The 23,659-nt window shown below is 36.2% G+C and overlaps 1 protein-coding gene across 2 annotated transcripts in view; it reads left to right on the top strand.

Annotated features, from left to right (window-relative positions):
• Positions 1 to 23,659, top strand: part of EIPR1 (EARP complex and GARP complex interacting protein 1) — a 202,336-nt gene that overhangs the window by 9,888 nt on the left and 168,789 nt on the right. Inside the window, exon 2 of one of the 2 annotated variants that reach the window (XM_027840228.1) lies at positions 5,625 to 5,708. In XM_027840228.1, the coding sequence (XP_027696029.1) occupies positions 5,625 to 5,708 (84 nt within the window). Of the gene's footprint in view, positions 1 to 5,624; positions 5,709 to 23,659 lie in introns of those variants that run through there. The other variant, XM_027840229.1, reaches the window with a different exon arrangement.

Here is a 23,659-nt window from a genome sequence, read left to right as displayed (position 1 = left end):
GTTGGACATGGAAGCAAAGAATATGTGTTCAGGGAAAGGGGAGGAGAAACAAGCATTTATTAAGAACCTACTGTATGCCCTCACTGTGCTAAAGTGCTTTTCAAATATTCTCATTTAATTTTTGCAACAACTCTGAGGTAGGAACTATTATTATCCCCATTTTAAGTTGAGAAAACTGAGGTAAGCAAGGGCTAAATGACTGTCCCATGGTCACATGGCTAGTTTCTGAGGCTGGATTTGAATTCAGGCCTTCCTGATTACAAGCGCCGCTCTCTATTCATTGTTCCATTTAGTGCCTGTTTAATATTGGATCTGCTGCTTATTAACTATGTGATCTTGAGCAAATCACTTAATCTTTCTAGGCCTCAGTTTACTTATCCCTTGACCTACATGCTAGGACTAGGGATACAGTTGATAAAAAGAAAGATATTTCCTGCCTTCAAGGAGCTTATAATCTAAAGAGGGAGACAACACACAAAAGGAGGCAGAAAAGCAGGACACATTAGGGGATACCAAGTATAAGGGCATCTTGTTCCATGAAGTTAAACTGGGCAGGGCAGCAGGTGCATAGTGGACTGAGCTGAGAGTCCAGCCCTCTATAAGGGAAGGCATTGGGAGGAATTTGATATTCTGTCTTACAGTCCTCCAATCAGAGGGAAGACAACAGATCATTTAGTTTCATTCTGTCATTTTACAGATGAGAATACAGAGGACTTGAAAAGGTTATGTTACTTCTCAAAAGTCAGTACTATGTAGTAGAGCTGGGGTTTGAGCTCAGGTCTTCTGACTAAAAATCCAGTGATCTTCTCACTATATGGTATTATGTTGCCTACTTGCTTTTTCTAGCCCTGGGAGGGATCTGTGATAATCACACTCACAATGTGCTTGAATTTTCTTTTCATGTGGTATAAATATAATGGTGAAGAATGGAGAGGTGGGTCAGACAGGTTCTGTCAATAAATTTGTGATATTGAACAGGCTAGTCAAAAGGAAGAATTGTGAGGCACATTCAGTTTGGGCATGACCAAAGCAGCAGCACCCATTATAACTAACTAACGAGCTATCTTCCTCTTCCTTCCTTCCTTCCTTCCTTCCTTCCTTCCTTCCTTCCTTCCTTCCTTCCTTCCTTCCTTCCTTCAGTCTTCCGTAGGGGTTAAGTGACTTGCCCGGGGTCAGACAGCTAGTGTCAAAGGTCGAATTTGAACTCAGGCCCTCATGACTTAAGTGCTGTATCTACTGTGCCACATAGCTTACCCCCCCCCCCCCCCCCCCCCCCTCTTAAAACTTTCCTTAGCCAAATACACTTTCTTTCCTGCTCAGGATTCATATTCTTTTTTTTTTTTTTTGAGATTGTATAAGAACTGAGGTTGCACTTACAGTCCACTAAAGCCTACATCTTTTTTAGACCTTGGGCAAGTCATTTCACCTCTGTTTTCCTCGATTTCCTCATCTGTAAAATGAGGATAGCAATAGCACCTACCTCACCGGGTTGCTGTGAAGGATTAAGTACTATTTGTAAAGTGCCTGGCACATAGAAGGCTCTATTTGAATGCTTATTCACCTTCCCCTAAGCCCCAGGGAGGCTTGACTCATCCATGAGCTTGACTGTATATAACTACTGACTTTTCCCCAAAACTGCAGACAGAACTTGTCCCAATACCTACCATATCCAGGTTGACAAGGTTAAAAGGTTATTCCCAGCTGAATTATTCACCAAAATATCTCTCTATTCCTTAAAAACATGTTTTATTCTTGAAAAAGAAATCACAAATCGCAGGAAAATTTCTTTCAAGTAGTAGTATTCTAATATAAAAAATGGTAGTGATCTTTTAGATACCATTTCAAACTGAAGGATGTTATATATGTACTTATCACCCCTTTTAAATAAAAGAAGGAATAAACTTTATTTGACTCTCTTCTAAGTCAAATTGCCAGTAAAATAACTTAAGGGTAGTCTTCATTTAGAGGCATTTTCTTATGGTAGTAAGAGTACTAGTCTTGGAGTTAGAAGGGTTTGAATCTCACCATATAAATTTAATAATTGACATAGAACTATTAATGAGAGTACTTTTTGAACCATACCCTTCAACCATATTAGAAGCCATCTAGTTGTTTTTTAGCCCATATCTCTCCAAATTTCATATGAGAATAGCAGATACTTAAAATCTAGGTAACTATATTTATATCATTCCCCTGTTCTACCAATCAATCAGTCAGTCAAACAAACAAAACAAACTACAAGCATTTATTATGCACTGTGTTCCAGACTCTGTGCTAAGTGATGGGGAAACAAAGAAAGGTAATTTAGTAACATTCTTTCCCTTAAAATAATTTTGTATTTAAATATCTGTTTATAAAAAATCATAGATTTAAAATTACCTTGTTCAGTCTCCTCATTTCATGGATGAGGAAAGTGAATTTCAGTGAGGTTAAGTGACTTGCCAAAGGGCTTGTAGAACATCAGAGCTGGGATTCAAATCCAGGTCTTCTGAGTCCAAATCTGGCGAATGGAAACTCTATGAGGGCAGGACTCATAAGACCATAGATTTAGAATTAGAAGGTTCTTTGTTGATTACGTAGTCAATTTTTTTCCTTTTTTTAATCTTTGTATGTCCAGTGCCTAGCCCCATCCATGTAGTAGGCACTTAGTGTTTGTTGAATTTGTTTGCTGAAACTTCTGATTTTATAATTTTATCTTAGGGGTAGATTTTTCTATTGGAAAGGAAAGCCTTGTACAGTATGCCAGGTGTAGCTCAGATTGGAAATGAATAAATATTGACATTTTTGTTTATACATCATTTTCTTCTGAGTTTGGTGTCACTTGATTTGTCTGAATGATTACCAATAGGTGAACTGAAAAGCAGTACTGCTGAAATTATGAAGCTAAATATAACCCTCTGGCGTTTTAGTGATTCCCTTCAGGTGCACTTGCTCCGTAATCAAAGCCCAGTTTGAAAAAGACGTATCTTTAACAACATCTTAACTGTATAACACCACACACATAGTAGGTGCTCAAATATTCTTTAACTGGTTCTTGCACTTTATAACTCTGCTGTTTAATTAGCTATGTAACCTTAGACAAATTATTTAAGCCTTAGTGCAACTCTTTTCTTTAAAATGTAGCTCAGGCACAACATTTAGCATAAAGCTTTTCCAATTGCTGTACTTGTACCCTCTCTTCAAACTACCTTTCATTTAACTATTTTGTATTTATGTGTATTTATTTCATTTATATTTATTCTACATATATTTTTATATGTACTTATTGTCTTCTGCATTAAAATCTAAGTTCCTTGCATGTAGGTATTTTTCATTGTTTGCTTTTGTTTCCCCAGTTCAGCACAGTGCCTGGCACGTAGGATGCACTTAATAAGTGGTTGACTGATTGATAAAGGTGTTTGAAGTAGGTGATCTCAAAAGCACCTTCCATTTCTAAAATTCAATGATTATATTAAAATTATTTAAATGCTTAGTACTCAGGACAACAAGTCATTCAGTGAATTGGGTAGTATAATTTACTTATATGCTATATAGACTAAACTGACCAAACACAATCTATGAAATAAAGGTGACCTTAGACTCCATCCAGTTTAATTCACTTATTCACATTGTGTTTTAATTGCCTGTTAAACATTTTTGTTTCATACTTCCCTGTCCAAAAATAATTATCTCTGGTAGAATAAATTGAAACAAAATTGTTTGTCTCCATTGACTATTAACGTGATCCCGTTTAGTACAAATAGCTTTTCTCACCATTTATTTTCCTCTGGATCCCTAAACAGCCTTTAAAAAAATCATCTTTTTCATTGTTCTTTATATTGATAGCAAGTTTTGGTTTTCTGGTCATGGTCGTCTTGACTTTTTTTTTTTGTATTTTTTTTTTCCTTTTTAGGCAGTTGGGGTTAAGTGACTTGCCCAGGTTCACACAGCTAGTGTCAGGTGTTTGGTCTGAGGCCGGATTTGAACTCAGGTCCTGCTGACTTCAGGGTCTGTGCTCTATCCACTGCGCCACCTAGCTGCCCTGACATTATTCTTATAGGACCTGGTTTGTGGGATGTCAGGGAGGACTAGCACCTCTGGTATGAGGGTTTGCCAAACCTTTTTAGGGCTGCTCATCCACCTTTGGTATTCACCTTCATCCACCCCTCATCTGCAGCTCCAAGAAGCTGTAGCATGGACAGTGGCCACACCCTGGTAAAATTGTCTCAGTGGAAGGGATAAACCAAATTGAGGGTAAGCGACAGGCCTAAGACTTGTTGGTGAGTCAGGGGGATGTCTGCCCTAAGCATGTGAAGACTTCCCCAAGCTGAATGGGCAGATGAGAACAATTTGTTCCAAGTGCCATGAAGGCAGCTGAAAGTAGGTGTTGTGGAGTGCTCAGAGTTTGTTCAAACCTCAAAAACACCAAGATCATCCACTGCATCCTGGGCTATCACCAATCATCTTGACTTTTGTCCTGCTACTGGGCTTTGATGACTCAGGAAGAGAGAGTGAGGCCGAAGACTTTTTGCAACTCTGCTTCATTTAAATCCAGTTCGCTCCCCAGTCAAGACATCACCAAGATATTTTTGATCCTCTTCAAAAACGAAGGACGAACAACATACACATACATATGCACATACCCCCATAGGTAGAGATAGATACATACATATATGCACATACATATGTAGAAACTTTATATGTATGTATATATATGTGTGTGTATGTGTGTACATATATATACATACATATGTGTGCTTCTCTCTCTGTAAATATATATATGGCCAGTATATAATTGATCTCCTAGTTTCAAATCTTTTACTTCTCTAATCTCTCCTCCACAGAGCTGCCAGAGCTGTATTCCTAAGTCATACCTCTGACCACATCACTCCTCAGTAGGTTCCAATGGCTCTTAATTACCTCTAGGATCAAATAAGAACTCTGTCATTTAAAGCCATATACAACCCAGCTTTAGGTCACTGATAGCTTATTATTTTAGTTCATGGATTTCATGGTTTAGACAAACTGGCCTTGCTGTTGCTCATACATGACATTCCATTCCCTGTCACTGCCTTTGCACTGGCTGTCCTGTCCTGTATGTCTGCAAAGCACTTTCTCCTTGCCCCTGCCAAGTCTCAGTTGTCCTCAAAGCTCAGCTCAAATATTAACATCTTATATGACACCTTTTCTGATCCTCTAGGTGCTAGTTCTCCATTTCCTCTCCTCCTAAAATTACTTTTCATTTACTTCATATATATTTTGTACTTATATGTGTATTTGTTATTCCCTCTGATAATATGTAAGCTCCTTAAGGACAATGATTTCGTTTTATTTTTGTCTTTATATTCCCCAACTGCTAGTGCCTTCCCTTCAAAACTACCTTGTATTTAACTACTTTGTATATATTTGTATTTATTTACTTTATATTTTTGCTACATATATTTATATATGTACTTGTCTGTCCCATTAGTACATGAACTCCTTGAGGGATTGTTTCATTTTTCATATAAAGGGGTTTTCTCCTTTTGATTACCAATACAAAGCTGTGAGTTGTCCAAATTTAGTTTAGTAACTTTGCTTTTTGGTTTTTATGTATTCAATCAAACTTTATAAATGTTTATTTCTTTTTTCCCCCTCCTTCACAGGCCCGTGCTTTAACACCTCAAGCTGCAGAAACGGATGCCATTCGATTTTTGGTTGGGACACAGTCTCTTAAATATGATAATCAGGTAACTATTTTTGAGAAACCTATGCATGTTAATTACTAAGCCTTTTCTTATATCAAATTTTTTGCTTCTGCCTCCCCAATGTAACATTTGAGAATAATTTTTTTTAAAGTTATTTGAATAAAGGATAACATTGGCTACTGTGGATAGTGTGCTAGACTTGGAATCAGAAAGATCCAAGACCTAAGTTCACATTTGGCCCTCAGATGTTTACTAACTGTGTGGCCCTGGGCACATCACTTAACAGCTTTCTGCCTCAGTTTCCTTATCTGTAAAAAGGGAGTAACAGTACCTACCTCTCATTGCAGTGAGGATAAAATGAAATATTTGTAAAGAGCTTTGCAAACCATAAAACACTATATAAAATGGTATTATTACTATTTCTAGTAATTTATTTTGATTTACATTATTATCATATGTTGATTTGGGCTTAAATAATTTCAGTTTCTAATAAAATAATAACTGATTAATATATTTTTGAATTGATGCAACTTGGTATAGAGCATTTGATTTGGTGTCAGAGAAAATGGGCTTAAATACCAGCTCTGCTAATTACAAGCTATATGACTTTGAGTAAGTTTCTTTACCTCTATAGTCTTCAATTTTCTCACTTGCAATCACAAAATAGGTGCTTAATAAATGTTTGTTGACTATTATTGTCTGGGCTCACCCTCCCATTTCCCCAAAGCACTAGCAAGTTCCATGTCAGAGGGTAGAGAGGGTTCTAGGGATAACCCTGAGTGGTTGAGGTTTCTAGTATTTCATGAACCCATACTAATATGCTTCACATTGATTACCAGGCAGTTCAATTAGCTTTTAGGAAAGAGCATTTACTAAGGTAGTATAGTAAGAACAGTTAGTAGAGTATACTAAAGATATAAGTGTACACATGATAATTTCAAGAAGTAAATAACACTAATAACTATGGGAATCAGGAAAAGCTTCCTTTAAGAGGTGGCACATGAGCTGAGTTTCAAGGAAGCCAGTCATTGTAAGTGGCAGAGGTGAGAAGGGAATGTGTTACAAGCATGGGATAACCTATAAAAAGGCCTGAATGTGGGAGATAGAATACTGAGGTGGGGAACATTGGCTGTAATGTGGAATGCATGAGGCACAGTAATGTGTAATATATCTGGGAAAGTAGACTTTAATCATATTGGGAAAAGCTTTAAATGCCAAGCTGAGGAATTTATTCTAGAAGATTTTTGAACAGAGAAGTGTCATGGTCAGATTTGTGCTTTAGAAATATTATTTTAACAGTTTATGTGAAGGATGGATTAGAGAAGGAGACAGTTAGAATCTAAGAGCCCAATTCAGAGGTTGTATTTCTTCAGGCTAGAGGTGATGAGGGCCTAAATTAGAGTAGTATAGAATGAGTGGAGAGAGGGCAGTTGTTGTGGAAGCAGAATTGATAAGCCTTGTCAACTGATTGTATATGGGGAAGTGAGTGAGAATGAAGAGGATGACTTGTAGGTTGCAGACCTCAGTGACTAGAAGAGTGGTGATGCCTTTAAACAGAAATAGAGAAGTTTGGAGGAGGGGTGGTAATGATAATGAGTTCCCTTTGAGATTTATTGAGTTTGAGATGGTTGTAGGGCGTACAGGTAGAAATGTCCAACAAGCAGTTGGTGTTATAGAATTGGAGCTCAGGAGAGTAGGATTGGATATATATATTTCGGAGCTACATAGAAATAATTGGGTTTGTGAGATCAGATGATCTTCCTCAAGAGAGAGAAGATATCAAGAGAGAATAGAAGAAGGTCCAGACTAGAGCCTTGGGGGACACCCATGGTCAATGAGAAGCTCATGAGTCCAGCAAAAGATACTGAAAAGGAGACAGGAGAATCAAGAAAGGGCAATTTCTTGAAAACACAAGGTAGAGAATGTGTCTGAAACAGGGGGTGGTTGATAGTATCACATGCTGCAGAGAGGTCAAGAAGGCCATTGGACTTAGCAATTAAATTGTTGAAGGATTGAATGATGAGGTTAAAAGTCATATGTTAAGGGGTTAGGAAGTGAGCCTTAAGGGGGAAGTAGAGGCAACAGTTATTGATGGGTTTTTCTAGGAGTTTGGCTTTGAAAGGGATATAGGATGATAGCTTGCAGGGATTAAAGCCAAATGAAGATGTTTTATGGATGGGCATATCTGTAGATAACAAGCAAGGAGCCTGTAGAGAGGGAGAAAGAGGAGATAATCAATAGAGATCTGAGGGGGTAGGATCAAGAGCACAAGCAGAGAAGGGTCATCTCTTGGTCAGAGATGGGATGGTGGAAGAGAGAATGGGAGATGATTTTGAGTGGTTTGAGGATGTAGGATAAGGGAGAGAGGAAGCTTACAGTAACAGTTTCTATTTTCTTTTAAAGTTGATAGCTTAAGAGTCTTGATAAGAAAAAAATTCAGACATTATGGGCTGTGTGATATTCAGTCAGAAAAGAATAAAAGATTACAGTGCATTTGTGAAAATCCAATTGAGATTAGGGAACATACAATTTTTTTATGAAACATGCTAACTGGCATAGTTGTGTGACATCTTTCAGTTGTACAAATATAGGAGCAGAGAGGGTGGATGAAAGCTTCTTTCAACCCAGGGTTGGGGGGAGGGAATAAGCATTTATATAGCACCCACTCTGTATCAGTCACTGTACTAAGTGCTTTTTTTTTAAACATTATTTCAATTGATTGTCACAACACCCCTGTAAGGTATATGCTATTATTATCCCCCTTTTACAATTGAGGAAATTAAGGAAACAGATTAAGTGAATTGTCCAGCATCACATGGCTGCTCAGTATCTGAATTTCTGAGGTCAGATTTGACGTCAGGTGTTTCAGATTCTAGGCTCAGTGCTCTTTCCACTGTACCACTAGCTTCCTCAGCTGTGGTTTGGCAAAGTATGAACAGTGATTTGACAAGGGAGCAAGGAATCTCATAGTTGAGTAGAGTGTGCAGTTGAACTGGTGGACTATAGGGTTGTGATTTTAAAGGAAAGAAAGCAAGGCATGAGCAGGTGTTATGAAGTGAGAAAGGGGGATAGAATGAGTCCCCAGTGGTCACAAGATGAAGAATAGGTTTAGGAGTAAAAAAGCATAGAAGAAATAGAAGGAAAGGAGATCAAATAAAGACATTTTAAACTTCTGTATCATAGAGGTAGAGCTCCTATGGGTTATGGTGAAATCTAGAGTATGGCAAATTTGGGGCTGTTGAAGAATAAACACCACTAAGAGATACAGGAGAGTGACCACATGTCGGAAGAATTAGCATCATGAGAATCATGCTATGTCTTCATCAGCTGACAGTTGTGAGTTGATCAGTCTGGCAGCAAACATTTGAGGGAGCTTGGTGGCATAATAGATAGAGAGCTGGGCTTAAGAGTCAGGAAGACCTTAGTTCAAATCCTATCTCAGCTACTTTCTAGCTATGTGACCATGGGCAAGTCATTTGGCCTCTCTGTGCCTCAGTTTCTTCACTTCAAAAATAAGGACTTTGACTTAATGACCTTTAAGGTCGTTTCAGATTCTAAATCTATGATCCTCAGACTTTATTTGTTATGTACAATTGTGCTGGACATTCAAGATATAAATAAGGAGAATGAAATAATCGTTACTCTCTTACTTTTTTCAATTATCAAACAAGAGGTCAAATGATTTGCCCAAGATCACTTAGGTAGCAAGTAGCAGAGCTGAGAATCAAACTCAGGACCTCTGCCTCCTGATGTAGATAATACCTAAGTCATTTCCAGCTTGTCCATCACACATCTCACTCCCTAACATCTCCACATACAGCAGACAAGTTAGTGATTTACTTTTATTTTGTTGAGGTGGCTTATTTCTGATATCTTTAAAACAACTGTCTCAATGAAATCCTGAATTATCCAAGATGATTTTTTAGACTTTATTCTTAGGCTTCAGGTCCTCTTGTCACTTTCAGTTAAAATCTAAGAGTGGCCTTTCCTCATTCTTCAGATTGCGTTTTATTGATAGTAAAGCATTTTATAACTGATTCATACTTTTCAAAGTTCTTTCAAAGATATTATTTCTTGGAAGATTTTAATGTGTAAGTAATATTCCAACCTCTTTTCTTTCATTTTGCCTCACTCTTGAGCTTTTAGGGCCCCAAAAACTGGTGTTCCTGGTGTTGCCAACCCAACCTTGAGGTCAGTCACTCTAAGTTTCCTCTTTAGAGGAGTAATTTCCAACCTTGATTTCCAGTACCTCAGGACTCCTATCTTAAAGTGTTGTGAAATTCTTAAAACAAAATAAAAATTTGATAAATTTAATTTTGTTACAGATTAGTTTGATGTTGCTTGACATTCAGTTTCTTCAATCAAAATGAGGGTTTTGGACTAGATTAATCAGCAAACATTTATTAACACTAGAAGACTGGAATTTAAGAGTACCCTGAAGGACCAAGTTGAGTCTGTTGATGGTTTTTTTTTAATGTATTAGCCAAAGAAAATAGAGATAGTAGGATTAAAATTGTTTTAAAGCAAAATTATAATATTTTTGCATCAGTTTATACACCTGGTCGTTCTAGTACAGGCCTTGTGCTAGGAGCTAATACCTAAGCTTCCTTTCGGTTCTAAATTCTATGAACCTATTATGGCTCTCTTAGTTCTTTTTTTTGGTATTCAAATTGTGTGATTCTGTGACATTTTTTATTTTTGAATTCATGTATTTGTGTGTTGTTAGAGATAGCTTAATAAATACATTTTTGGATATAATTAGTAGTTGAATTATTTGAATAGTTGAGTTTTTACCTTTTTACCCACACTTTTCAAAAACTTTTTAGTCATTTTTTTAATTGGAAATCTATCTAAAATGAATATTTGCTTGCCTTCTTAAACCTAGTGTATGGAAAGTGTACATTTCTTGATGATTCAAGGTTATGATCTTGAACATCAGTTCCTATAATGTATTGTAATACAGTGATGCTCTCAGGATCTTTTAAGGTATCCAGGCCCATACTAAATGGCCCCAAAATGTTGGGCTTTTTCAGATAATAGGATAATTATTTTAAAACTGGAAGAGATCATAGAGGTTTTGGAGACCAGTTCTTTCATTTTACAGAAGAGGGAATTGAGGCCCAAATAGAATAAGTAACACAGTCAGGATTCAGACTCGGTTATTATATTTGCTTTCTGTTTTCTTCCTTGTGTCATTTATCACTGCTGTCAGTGTGCTTCTCTGTAACAGCTAGTATCTCTTGTTTCTAAGTCCAAGCTTTTTTTGGACTTTTTGGACTATATATGAGTAAATAGCTTATATAGAGGAAGGGCCTTCGAGGTTTTCCTTCAGAAAGTGAATAAAATTTGATGCATGGACTTTGACACCTATTTTGGCTTCTCAGAGAGACCTTTTTATGATTGCATCTTGGGTTGTGAACTGATTCATTTGATAAATAGTTATCATCTGAATATATGATATATGTGCATGTGTACGCATGTGATATACTGTATAACTTTCTTTTTTTAATTGGGGAAGCAGAAGTGTTGCAACATATGATGGAATGATGTAGCTTCAAAGATGTCACTTGGGACACATTCACAAAAGATTTCACATTGTTTAGAGGAGTCTTCTTTCATTCCCTGCAATTAATGTTTTCTTCTTCAGATTATCTTGCATTCATTTATTGGTGCTGTAGAATGTAAGTTTCTTAAAGTCAAAAGCCATTTCTTCTGTCTTTGCGTCTGCAGTGTCTGTTATAGTGCTTTTTCACATAGCAGGTTAATTTGATAATTGGTACCTTATGATAAATCATAAAATATGATAATTGATATTGAATGGAATGGAATCTGGGGCTTGTTGTAGGTGGCTCTACAGACTTTGGTTTCCTGTATTTGGGTTAGTTTTGGAGCTCTTTCTCTCTAGCCAAACCAGACCAGAAAGCAGTGTGATGCCACGAAGGGTATTCACATTGGTTAATGTGCAGGCACACCACACAGGTGCCACTACATATAATCATCGAAACTGCATCACCTCTAGTGAAACTCCTTAGTCCTTCCCCCTCTATCTCTACAATTTAAGTTTGTAATAGTGGCACAAGGCTTTTCCTGGGGAATTAATGACTGGCTGGTTGGGGTTAATGGCCCCTGGCTTTACCTCAGGCCATCAACTCCTCCCAGGCAGTCATTAATTCCCCAGAAAATGCTTGGCACCTGAATCCTTACTGCTTAATTAGGCCATGCCTTCTTCTAGAAATTTCAAAAACTGTCACAGTTGCCTGACCTTTCTTTGTGAGATGAGCTGCTTTATCTTCTGTGCTCTTAATTTTACCTGTGGCTCTCTCAATCAGCCAACTTTCTAACTAGAAATAGCAGCAGCATCTTGAATTTCTGCTATTCCTTTCCTTCTGGGGCTCCCCTTTCATGAGGCAGTGCTGTTTTTCTTCTTACAAACTGACACTTAGACTAATAGTTACAGAGTGATAGAAAATATACAGAGAGAAGGGAAAATGACTTGGAAATAGTTGAAATGAATCTTAAATTGAAGACTTTTTAGTAAGTTTTATAAGTTTATAAGCCATTAGTGTGTATTTTTTCTTAATGATTTAACATAGTCATGTTCTAAGTCTTTGAGAGACAGGATAATATAATGGAAAATCCTTTGGAATTTTTTTTTTTTAAAGAATTGGATCCTTTCACTTGCTTCCTAGCTAATGTTGGCCAGTCATTTACTCTCTTTTTATCTCTGTTTCCTTACCTATAAAATGGAAAAGTTGGATTAGATAATCTCAGAAGACCCTTACAATTCTAAATCTCGTGATCAAAAGCACTGGACCAGAAACCAGACGATAAAAGTTTAAGGTTTTTGGGTAGATCTAGGTACGAGCTTGGATAAGCCAGGTGACTAACCTCTTTGACCCTTAATTTCCTCATCTGTCCTCTATACCTTATAGAGTTATTGTGTGCATCAAGGAGACAATATATATGGAAGCAATTTGTTAATTGTTAAAGGCTGTACAAATGTAAGAAATTATTATTATGTTGGGTCCCCCCTTCCCTCACTCCTGCTGGAAACAGCAGAATAGCTCAGCTTTGATGGAAGGAGAAGGCCCTGAATTTGACCTTATTAACTGCTCCAGTGATGATGATCAATGAAAAGGCTTATGTCACTGAAAAGGGAATGACAGGATAGAGGCTGTTCTTAGAGAAGAATTATTAAGAAACAAGGACTGTTGAAGTCCTTCAAATGACCAAATGGCCTAATAAAATTAGGTTTGATCAGTTTGAGGTTATTGAAAAGACTAGACAAAGGACATATGAATTTCAGTGAAAAAGAAATGAAAGTAAGAGCTTGAGGCATTGTTTTGTAGAAAGAATGATGACTTTTTCCTGAGATCAAGAAAAATGATAAAAGTCCACTAAGGAAACCAAAATTGGGTGATTGTATAGAATAGAGTAATTTAAAGAGTAATTTGATCCTTTGAGGTGCCAGGAAAAGATTGTTTATTATTGTCCTCAGGGCCAGTTCTGGGAAATTTTCAAATGATTTGAAATTGTCTTTGCTTACTTCTAGTCTCTGCCTTCCTTCCTCTCTTGTTTTATACCACCACGAGCATTTCCATTTTTTTTAGAAGGGAAAGAATGATATGGCCTAGAAGAATGTCATTCATGAATTCCAGAGATCATTGAGAGAGATTTGGTGTGTGTGTGGTGGGGAAGACTTCCTTGCGTTGTAAAAATTGTGCTATATGGCTGACTACCTACTTTACTTACTCTTAACTACTCCTCTCTAACTTTTCTTGCCTCTCTAAACTGAAATTTATGATATTATGGTATTTGTAGCTGAAAGGGAGTTTAGAAATCCAGTTCCCTCCTTTTACAATTGAGGAAATTGAAGCCCGGATTGGTGAAGTTATTTGTTTACATATTACATAGGTTAGTAAATAGGAGAGCCAGGATTTAACCCAGATCAATTCTAAATAATAGTCTTTCTATTAGATCCACAACCTCCCTAACTTTTGTAGGCAAGTTATGGAAATAGAATTTTTCCTTTTTTTTTTTTTGAGTATTTTTTATGTTATCCCCTATTCTCTGTCTGAGACTAAAGTTGGGGAAGGGAGAAAAAAATGGGGCAACCAAATCTATTTCAAAGTGTCCCATTACAGACCTTGGAGTTAGACTGAAGAAGATGCAAACAGATGGCAGAAAATTTACTGACCAAACTTTCCTAAGCAGAGGAATGGTCTCTTTTCCTCAACTTACCCTCCCTCTGCTGCTTTTCACACTCCTGATGCATTTATGGTCCATAGGTCCTTTTAAATGGGAATAAGTCCACCAGGGCCATATTCAGAGGTGGTAGTGTTGTCTAAATGTGAGGTCAGTTAGTTATTAGTACTTTAGATGCTTTAGAAGCTTTCCTCCTGCACATCTACAACATCTTATGATTTCTGCTTTGTTCTGTTAGTAGTTGCAGGTCTGAAAAATGGATTTCACCTGTTAACAGATGATTTGGTTTAAAAGCATATCCACCACTTTCCTTAATGTAAACATTAGTTTTTCATTGGAAAAAGCACAAGAGATGTGTAATTTAAAAAAGTTTTTTTGTAAGCAAATTTATTTTAGTCTCTTCTTCAAGCCTCTCTTTGAAGAAAGTGCTTCATTAACTTATTGAGTGTTAGAGCTGGAAGGAATTATTATTAATTACTAATGCTTATTATTATAACAATTATATATTATACAATAATATAATAATTATTAATTATTAATACTTTAATTTGAAAAATTGATATCTTTTGTTTTTAGATAATTTTCATTCCAAACATATCCCTTTTCTCTCCCTTATTTGTAACAAAAAGTAATAAAAGAAGGGGAAAAGTAGTTCAGAATCAACCAACACATCTACTGTTTGATAGTATATATAATTTCTCTCACCCACAGCCTTCCGTCTTTACAAAAAAGGAAGAGAAGTGTATTTTCTAGTCACTAAAATTACATACTGTTCAGTTTCATTTTTTGTGTTTGTTACATTTACATTGTTGTTATTGTGTATATTATTTTCTTCGTTCTGCTTACTTCACCCTGCATCAATCAATTCATATAACTCTTCCTATGTTTGTTTGAATTCTTCATATTTACGTGCTCAGTGACATTATAGTCATATACCACATTGTGTTTAGCCATTTGCCAATTGATGGTCACCTACTTTGCTTCCAGTTCTTTACTAACACAAAAGGTTCTGCAATAAATATTTTGTTGTATATGAGACCTTTGTTTTTATCTTTGGCTGTCTTGTGGTATATGCCTAGCAGTGGAATCTTTGGGTCAAAGGGTTGGGAAATTTTAGTCAATTTCTTATCATAATTTAACGTTATTTTTCAGAATGTTTGAGTCACTTCACGGTTTTACCAAGACTATTGAATAATTAATCAAGCAAAAAACATTTTTTAAGTATCTGCTATGTGCCAGGTATTTTGCTAGATGCTGGGGATAAACATACAAAGAATGAAACATCACTACTCACAAGGAGCTTGTGTTCTAATGGGTATATTTGTGTCTTTTTGCAGTCCTCCCAATATATACTGTTTCTATCTTTTGTCATCTTTGCCAGTTGCTAGATGTGTGTTTTGAACTGCATTTTTCTTATTATCAGAGCAGTTTTTTATATGGTTGTTAATATTTTGCAGTTACTTTTTGGAGAATTATTTGTTCAAATCCTATGACCATTTGTCCACTGGTCAACTCCTTCATTTTACATAGGAGGAATCTGAGAGTTAGTGAAGTAAAAATGAATTAAGGACACATAACTAGTTACTAGAGTAATAAATCTGCATTATAAACAGCTTTCCATCATTTTGCAGATTGACATTATCAACTAGTGGTACATAGGATTGTAGACTTAGCCGTAGAAGGGCCTCTAGGGATCACCTAGCCTAAACTCTAGTGCCGCATAACCAACTTCCTGCTGAACATTTCCACCAGAAAGTCCCAACAGCATTTCAAACTCAGTATTTCCAAAAGAAATTCAGTATTTCTCCCCTTCCTTCCAATCAAATAAATAACAAAAACACCTTCCTTATTTCTGTTAAGGGCACCACCGCCTTTCTGGTTACCCAGGTTCGCATATTTGAAGTTATCTGTGAGTCTTTCCTCTTCCTCAGTTCTCATATTTATTCAGTTGCCAAAGTCTTGTAGATTTTTCTTCTACAGTATCTCTTGTATCCCTCCATAGTCTTCACTTTCATAGCTTCTAATCTAGCTCAGGCCCTTGTAACTTTTTTCTGGATTATTATTTCTGGATTATAAGTAACTTGTAGCTTCCACATTTGGGCCTGTTGTTTCAGTCTCTTCCTTTGCAGTCCTTCCTCTCATAGGTTCCAAATTGTATTCCTAAACAAAGAAAGATCTAGCCATATCATTACCTTTCTCCTCAAAAAACTTCAATAGCTTTGTATTCCCTCTAGAATAAAATCCAGTCTTCTCAGCCTCTTATATAAATGCCTCTACTATTTGGCTGACACTTACTTTTCTCTTCTTATTTCATTCATTCACATTAGCCTGCTGATTGTTACTTGCATCTAGATTTTTTAAAAGGTTGGTCCTACATTTCTTGAATGTGTCCGTTTCCTACCTCTACCTTTTTTAAATCCCTAGTTTCTTTCAAAGCACAGCTTTGGTAACATCCCCTATTCAAGGCCCAATTCTTCCCAGTTGTTAGCACTCTCTTCCTCTTGAAATCACTTTGAATTTACTCATCTGTGTATATTTTGCATTTCTTCAGTAGAGTATAAACTCCTGGCCATTAGAAACGTTCCATTTTGTCTATTTCCAGTATGTAGCATAGAACCTTGTACATAGTAGATATTTGACACTAGAAGTACCAGAATTTAAGGATACCCCAAAAGACCAAACTGTGTCAGTTGACGTGCATTTTTACTTTTTATTCCTTGGGCAAAGAAAATAGAGAGAAAATAAAGTTATAATGAAACTTTTAGTTGATGTACCTGGTGCTTCTAGTGTTAATAAATGTTTATTGCATTGAACCTGCTTATCTTACTGATAATGAAATTGAGATCTAGAGAGCACAAGTGACTTTCTCAAGGACACACAGGTGGTAAGTAGCAGATTCATGTCCTTTGTCTCTAAATCCACTATTTTTTCCATTTCATCATACTGCCCAAGTTTCTCTAAAATAATAGAGAAAAGGTGCAAGTGTGAAAGACCACAAAAGTCCTTGTTATAACAACGAGCCCTGCTTTTAATACTAGTGGATGGTAATTAGAAATTATATGTAATGTGTGCAAGAATATATTCTAGGCAGACAAGACGAGGTACCAAAAATCATCTTTTTCAGCACCCTTTCTTCCCCCATTCTCTTCTCTTCAGAAATATCGGCTTGACTATCAATGACTCTCATTTCTGTAGTTTCTTGACATTCCTTTAACCTACTGATCACAAGTTAATTGATGGCAATGCTGGAATGAGTGTTAGAATGAGTCTACATTTGTGCTTGGGTTTAGATTGTCTAAATATTTTTAGAGAAAAAAATGTCCTCTTACTATTTTTCTAGGGAGGCAAGGGACATTTAAAGGGTATTTAGAGTTTGTAGTAATGTGTGAACAGAGCTTGTCAGTTGGAGTCTTATGACTACACTCCTTAGTAGGGACAAGATTATCTTGTGCTGTTTGTAAGGCTACATTTTCAGACTTTGAAGATTTGTTGTTGTCATAGTACTTGTGAGATTTGTATTTGTGGAAATCCATTATGGATTTTTTGCAAATACAGATGTTAACAAGCACATTGTACTGGAGATCAGGCTTAATATCAAATCCCATTCCTACTTTGTCACCTTAGAATCATTTAAAAATTGAGGCCTAGCACTGGGCATTTTTGAATTTGCTTCACATTTCAGGCTACCTGCTTCTTTTACCTCTTTAAAAGTGACAGTTTAAGAGTAATTATCTTAAAGTATCTCTATGTGTTTGTATTCCTTTTTTTAGACTTATGTGGCCTTGTGTGTGGTTTCCTTCATTTTGCTCCATTTTGAAGACGAAAAGTGTTTGGTGACATACAAGCTAAATTTGAATCACAAGTAGATTTTTTGATGAATTCCTGGGGCTTGCCAGTAAAAGCATCACTATATTTTAGAAAATTGTTCATTGTTATCTCCTTGGTATGAAGGAATGTTGTGTGTGCTCTAAAGGCAGAAAAATAGTGCCATCCTTTTACCTTTTTTATTTCTTTTCTTTCTTGCTTCCATAAATTGTATTCTTCTTTGTTCTTTGGGGATTCTAGTCCCACCAGCTTTATTGTGCTAGGATAGTGAGTTTTTTTTTTGTTTGTTTGTTTTCTTTTTTGTTTTTTATTGTACAGATCCACTTCCCATGCTTTGATTTTAACTTTTACATTTCCCCCTCCACGTGAAACATCTGCTCTCTTTTTTATGCAGATGTGAACAGACTCTTCTAAGATGAAGCATAAGCTTCTTGGCAACAGGAATTGTTTCATTCTTGGTATTTGTATTCTCAACATCAAGCTCAGAGCTTGTCCCTTGGTATGTGTTAAATATATGTTGGTTGATTGATTTATTTAATCATTATTAATTCCTGTTATTGTGATTGATAACTTCTGTCCAAACTTGAGTTCAGACAGGTCATGTGATATAGTGGAAAGAGCTCTGGACTTAGAGTAGGGAGGCCTATTTTAAAATCCTCCCTCTACTCCTCACTACCTGTGTGAACTTGAGTGACTCACTACACTTCTCAAGTTCTTCATCTTCAAAATGGGGATAACAGTACACCCTCCTCATTCTTGTTGTTTTAGGGAAAACAATTTGGAGATGTAAATTTTTTATTGTCTTTCTATAGTGCAAATTAATTACAATTATTTGATATTATGGACACTCTTAGCTTTTATCTTTAAAAAAATACATTTTATTTATATCTTTTGTTTTTCCATCACCAGGATTTCTCCAATTTATCCTTTCCCTCATCCTTCTTAGAAATCTATCCCCAATTAGCAAATAATATTTAAAAAATAATAGCCAGCATTTGTATTGTGCTTTAAGATTTGCCAAGTGCTTTTATGTATGTTCTCCTTTGATTCTCACAAAATCTCTGAGAGGTGGGTGCTATAATTATTCGCACTTTACACTTTACAGCTAGTAATATCTAAAGCAGGATTCAAACTCAGGTTTTCTGACTCTTAAGTTCAGCTCTCTATTAATGTCACTTATCCATTTCAAATTTATTAGTCTAAGACCAATTTCTGCCAGACTACTTTTTTTTTAATTCTTTTTTTTCTTTTCCTTTTTTGTTTTTAGGCAATTGGGGTTAAGTGACTTGCCCAAGGTCATACAGTTAGTAAGTGTCAAGTGTTTGGTCTGAGACCGAATTTGAACTCAGGTCCTCCTGACTTCAGGGCCAGTGCTCTATCCACTGCGCCACCTAGCAACCCCTTGCCAGACTACTTTCTAATTTTCTCAGCAGTTTTTTAATCAAATAGGGAATTCTTTCTTTTGTTGAGTTCCATTGTTTCTGACTCTCCCGTTTCTAGTTCGTACAAATTGATCTACTTCTTTGTATTTTGACCAATACCAAATGATTTTGATAACTGCTCCTTTATAATATAGTTTGAGGTCTGGAAGTGCTATTCTGCCTTTTATTCTACCTTTTTTCATTATTTTCTTTGATATTCTAGATTTTTTTGATCTTCCAATGAATTTTGTTGCTATTTTTTCAAGTTCTGTAAAGTTTCCTTTTGATAGTTTGATTGGTACAGCACTGAAACTGCAAGTGAACTTTGCGGTATGATATTTTTTATTGTATTGGTACGGCCAAGCCATGAACACTGAATAATACTTCCTTCCACTATTTAAGTTGTACTTTATTTCTTTAAAGCCTCTCTCTTTCTTTTTGAGATTCAGGTCATGCCCTCCAATCTGACCAACTCTTGACAACTGAATATAAAATGCCATACTTTTTTAATCCCAAATTTTATAGATAGATTTCTTTTGAGCTCACTGCCCTTAGAAATATTTCCATCAAATGCAATATTTTTTATACTTTCTACTAGCTCAGTTGGGAGTTTAACATTATGTCAACATTTCATTTGTCTGTCTGAAGAACATATATCATAACTTGATAGGTGTTTGTCCTATCCTGTAATAAACGCTGGAATATATGTAGCACACTTAAAGTAAGTTGGCTCATAGTTTATTCTTAACCTCTGATGCTTATATTATCTATGTGACCTTGGACAAGTCACTTAACTTCAATGGACCTGTATCTTTTTCTGTGAAATGGGTAAGTTGTATTAGATGGCCTTTGAAGTACCTTCTAATTCTAGGTCTTTAATCCTGTGATCAATCACTAAATTCCTACTGTGATGCCTCATTATGACTTTGAAGTGACCATGGTTCTTGAAGGTTATGCCTGCAAAAAGCAAGCTTTGATAGGTCCTATCAAACTCAAAAGTCTTTTTCTAGGGGCCTAGTGAATAGGAATCTGTTTTCTGAGGATCAGGCTACTTAAAGTCAGAGTGTCTCATTTGACTACCAAAGAATAAATTATTTTTGGCTTCAGCAACTCTTGAAGACGTCATTGGGATTTTGATCTTTGACAGGGGAAGGAATGATCAAATCCTTCTAGTATTGAATGTAGATGGAGCTACTTAATATTCTAGTAACAAAGGTGAAATTAAATAGACTTATAGCCATAGAAGTGATCATCTAAGTGATCTTAGAGAATCTTGGAGTTGGAAAGGAACATTTTATAGATGAGTAAACTAAAGCCCATAAAGATTGTCACATAGCTAGCTAGTGGTAGAATTGAAACTAGAACTCAGATCTTAACTCCTAGTGCAGTTCTCATTCCACCATACTGTGTACTGAAGGAAAAAAAAGAAAACAGAGTAGATAATAAGTATTATTAGGATATACTACATTTTGCTTAGATCTAATGGAAACTTGAGATATGAAGTTACAAAAGAGCCTCCAGATCTGTTATATTGAGCTCAATCCCTCATTCTGGATGTGAGTAAACAGACATGGAGAGGTTATGTGACTTGCTTAAAGTCAGTCCACAGTCACTTCAGGGTGACCTTGGCTAAGCCAATTGTAACAGTCAGCAGAGTTATTTCCATCTTCTGTGAAGTCCTAGTGTGGAAAATTCTTTCTTGCTCAGAGGAATAAAAGGATCAAGAGAACAATCTTTTGGAGTACTTATGGTTCTGTTCCTAGATTCATTTAATATTAGAAAGCATTAAAACCTGTTTGAGGCCAAATAATACAGTATGATTAGAAAGCATTAGAGAACAACAACAACAAAAACACAGCTGCTTTATGACTAGATGGTAGAGTAGAAAGCCAAAGCCCCCTCCATAGGTAAGAGAGCTGTGTCTGTGGGAAAATTGGTGAGATGTGCAGGAGAAGGGGAAGTTGCTTTGATGGCTTCAGATCTTTGTGGTAGGATAAGATATAAGTATAGGAGGGAAGTTGAGAATTAAATTTGAAGATGGATAAAGAATCACTGTACAAGTGATATAGGAAACTTTCCTTGATGGATTGACAAATGAAATCAGCAGATAAGGAGCCATGAGACTAGATACACTATTATATGCTGAGGTACAGTGGCATATGAAATAGGGGTCATCAAGTTCACAAAATCTGGGAAGAAGAAAAAGTGGTGAGGTTTTTTTGATTTGTGCAAGTATGGAAAGGCTTAGTTTAATTTTTAAAAATTGAGATGAATTCAAATGAACTAATCACTAAAGGTTTACTTTATTATTTTTTGTCATAGCTACATATATACATTTTGCAGCTTAGAAGTTGTCTGTTATCTGGCCTTAGACACTTGATACTTACTAGCTGTGTGACTCTGGGCAAGTCACTTAACCCGGATTGCCTCACCAAAAAAAAAAAAAGTTGTCTGTTAGCAAAAACTATCCTTTCATATAGGTAATGCCATTATACTCAGAAAGTATGAAGGAATTTTCATCATTAAAAAAATTTCCTCAGTAAACTTTAGTTCCTTATTCATTACATGAATGTCTATTGAGCACCTATTCTTTACTTAAGGTTTTTAATCTATCTTTTTTCCAGAATGCCTAGAAAATGCTTTATTAAGGCTTTATTAAGCACCTGCTTTGTTTAAGGTACTGTGCTATAATAATAACTCTCTCCACTGAAACTGAATTTCAGTTGCTTACTGAGGTATGGAGGTAACATTGGGTCTCAAAGGCTAGGCTATTGGGGCATCAGCTGTCATAGAAATAAAAGTATAAAAACCAATAGTGTGGGTGCATCTGTTGTCAGAAGACCAATCTGATTCATAACTAGAAGGTTAGCCACTAGGTGATGATTATTTTTTCAATAATAGAAACTTATTGAGACATTAAGAGGGTTTCCTGAAACCATGTCCTTGAAGTATTAAAGTGAGTAGTAATTCATATTTAAATTTGCATCTTAAAGTTACACTTTACATGGAGTATTTTATTTAGGCTCTCCATATGAGGTAAGTAGTATTTGAATTATTGTATCCATTTTACAGATGAGGAAACTGAGGCTCAGAGAGCTTATCTGATTTGGCTAAGGTCACAAAACTAATAAATGACAAAGCTGGATAATTACAGCAAAGGTGAACCTTACTTGCTGCTGGTTGTGTGAAATAGTTATCTGATATTTTTCTACTAGTTATTTAATGGGCAAAATGTGACGTATCTCTGACTAATCATGAGGACTAATTGCTGTCAGACTTTTTGCTTTCCCACCTTTTAAGTAAAAGTTATAGAAACCTTAATTTAGCCTATTTTCCTCTCCCCTAAACTTATTATTTTTTATTTTTTGGCTAGGCAATGAGGTTAAGTCACTTGCCCAGGGTCACACAGCAAGTAAGTGTTATGTATCTGAGAACGGATTTGAACTCAGGTCCTCTTGAATCCGGGGCTGGTGCTGTATCCACTGTGCCACCTAACTGCTCCTACCCTAAACTTATTGCACAGATATGTTAGTCTATGTAAGTTAAGTGTAGAATAAAGAATGATTGAAAATACTTTTACCCTTGATTATGTGCACAGTCAATTATGAGCCTAATAAGTCATTCATTCCACACACCCCAGTATCCTGGGGAGAATTATAGGGTCCCAAGATTTTTAGAGTTAGAACAGATCTTCTTGATTATTTAATCCACCTCCCCTCCTACCTCCCATTGACAAATTAGGAAACTGAAATGTAAAAAAAAGTCTTAGTGACTTTCCCAAGGTTATATAAGTAGTAAGAATAGAGCAGGAATTACAACCCAAGTCTTTTGATTCCCAATCTAGTATGTTTTTCTACCATAATACACTGTTTTCTTGATAGACATAGTGGAATTTTGCCACCATTGATCAGTGCTGACACCAGTAGCATCTCCAGGGTAGGAGCCTTTATGTCTGCACAATTCCATTCCTCTGACTGATATTTGCCAAATGATAGAGTGTCTTGATTTATAGAAATCTTCAGTGTAGCAAAACACAGCTACACTTTGTTGTCCATACTTGACGTTCTATCAGCTTGCTCCAGGTCTTTGCACATCCTCATGTCTGGAATGCTTTTCTCACCTCTACCTCTTGAGTCTGCAGGTGTGATCAAGGCTCAACTTAAGTGCCACCTCCTCAAGGAACCCTTTCTGAGCTTTTCCTTTCCCCTCTGGTTCTTAGTGCTCATACCCAAATCACTATGTATAATTTTTGTGTTTATTTATTCATATGAGTGCTTTTCCCCTCCAGTAAAATGTAAACACCTTGAAGGCAGGGTCTGTTTCTCTTTTTTGTCTCTTTATCCCTAAGGCCTAGCATTGGGTCTGGCTTATATAGGGCCTCTGTTGAATTGAACTGAACCAATGCCTTTCCTTTGAGAAGAATACATTGTGAACAAAATGACAAAAGTGTTATAAAAGAGTAACAGTTAATTAAAATAGATATGTCATAGAATTTCTGTTTGATTGTTACATGTAGTCATATTTAATTAAGATTCACAGGAA

This window comes from Vombatus ursinus, unplaced genomic scaffold, assembly GCF_900497805.2.
Source record: "Vombatus ursinus unplaced genomic scaffold, bare-nosed wombat genome assembly UNPS02014841.1, whole genome shotgun sequence".
Taxonomy (NCBI): domain Eukaryota; kingdom Metazoa; phylum Chordata; class Mammalia; order Diprotodontia; family Vombatidae; genus Vombatus; species Vombatus ursinus.
The sequence above is the reverse complement of the archived record's forward strand: the minus strand, read 5'-3'. Positions and strand labels throughout refer to the sequence as shown.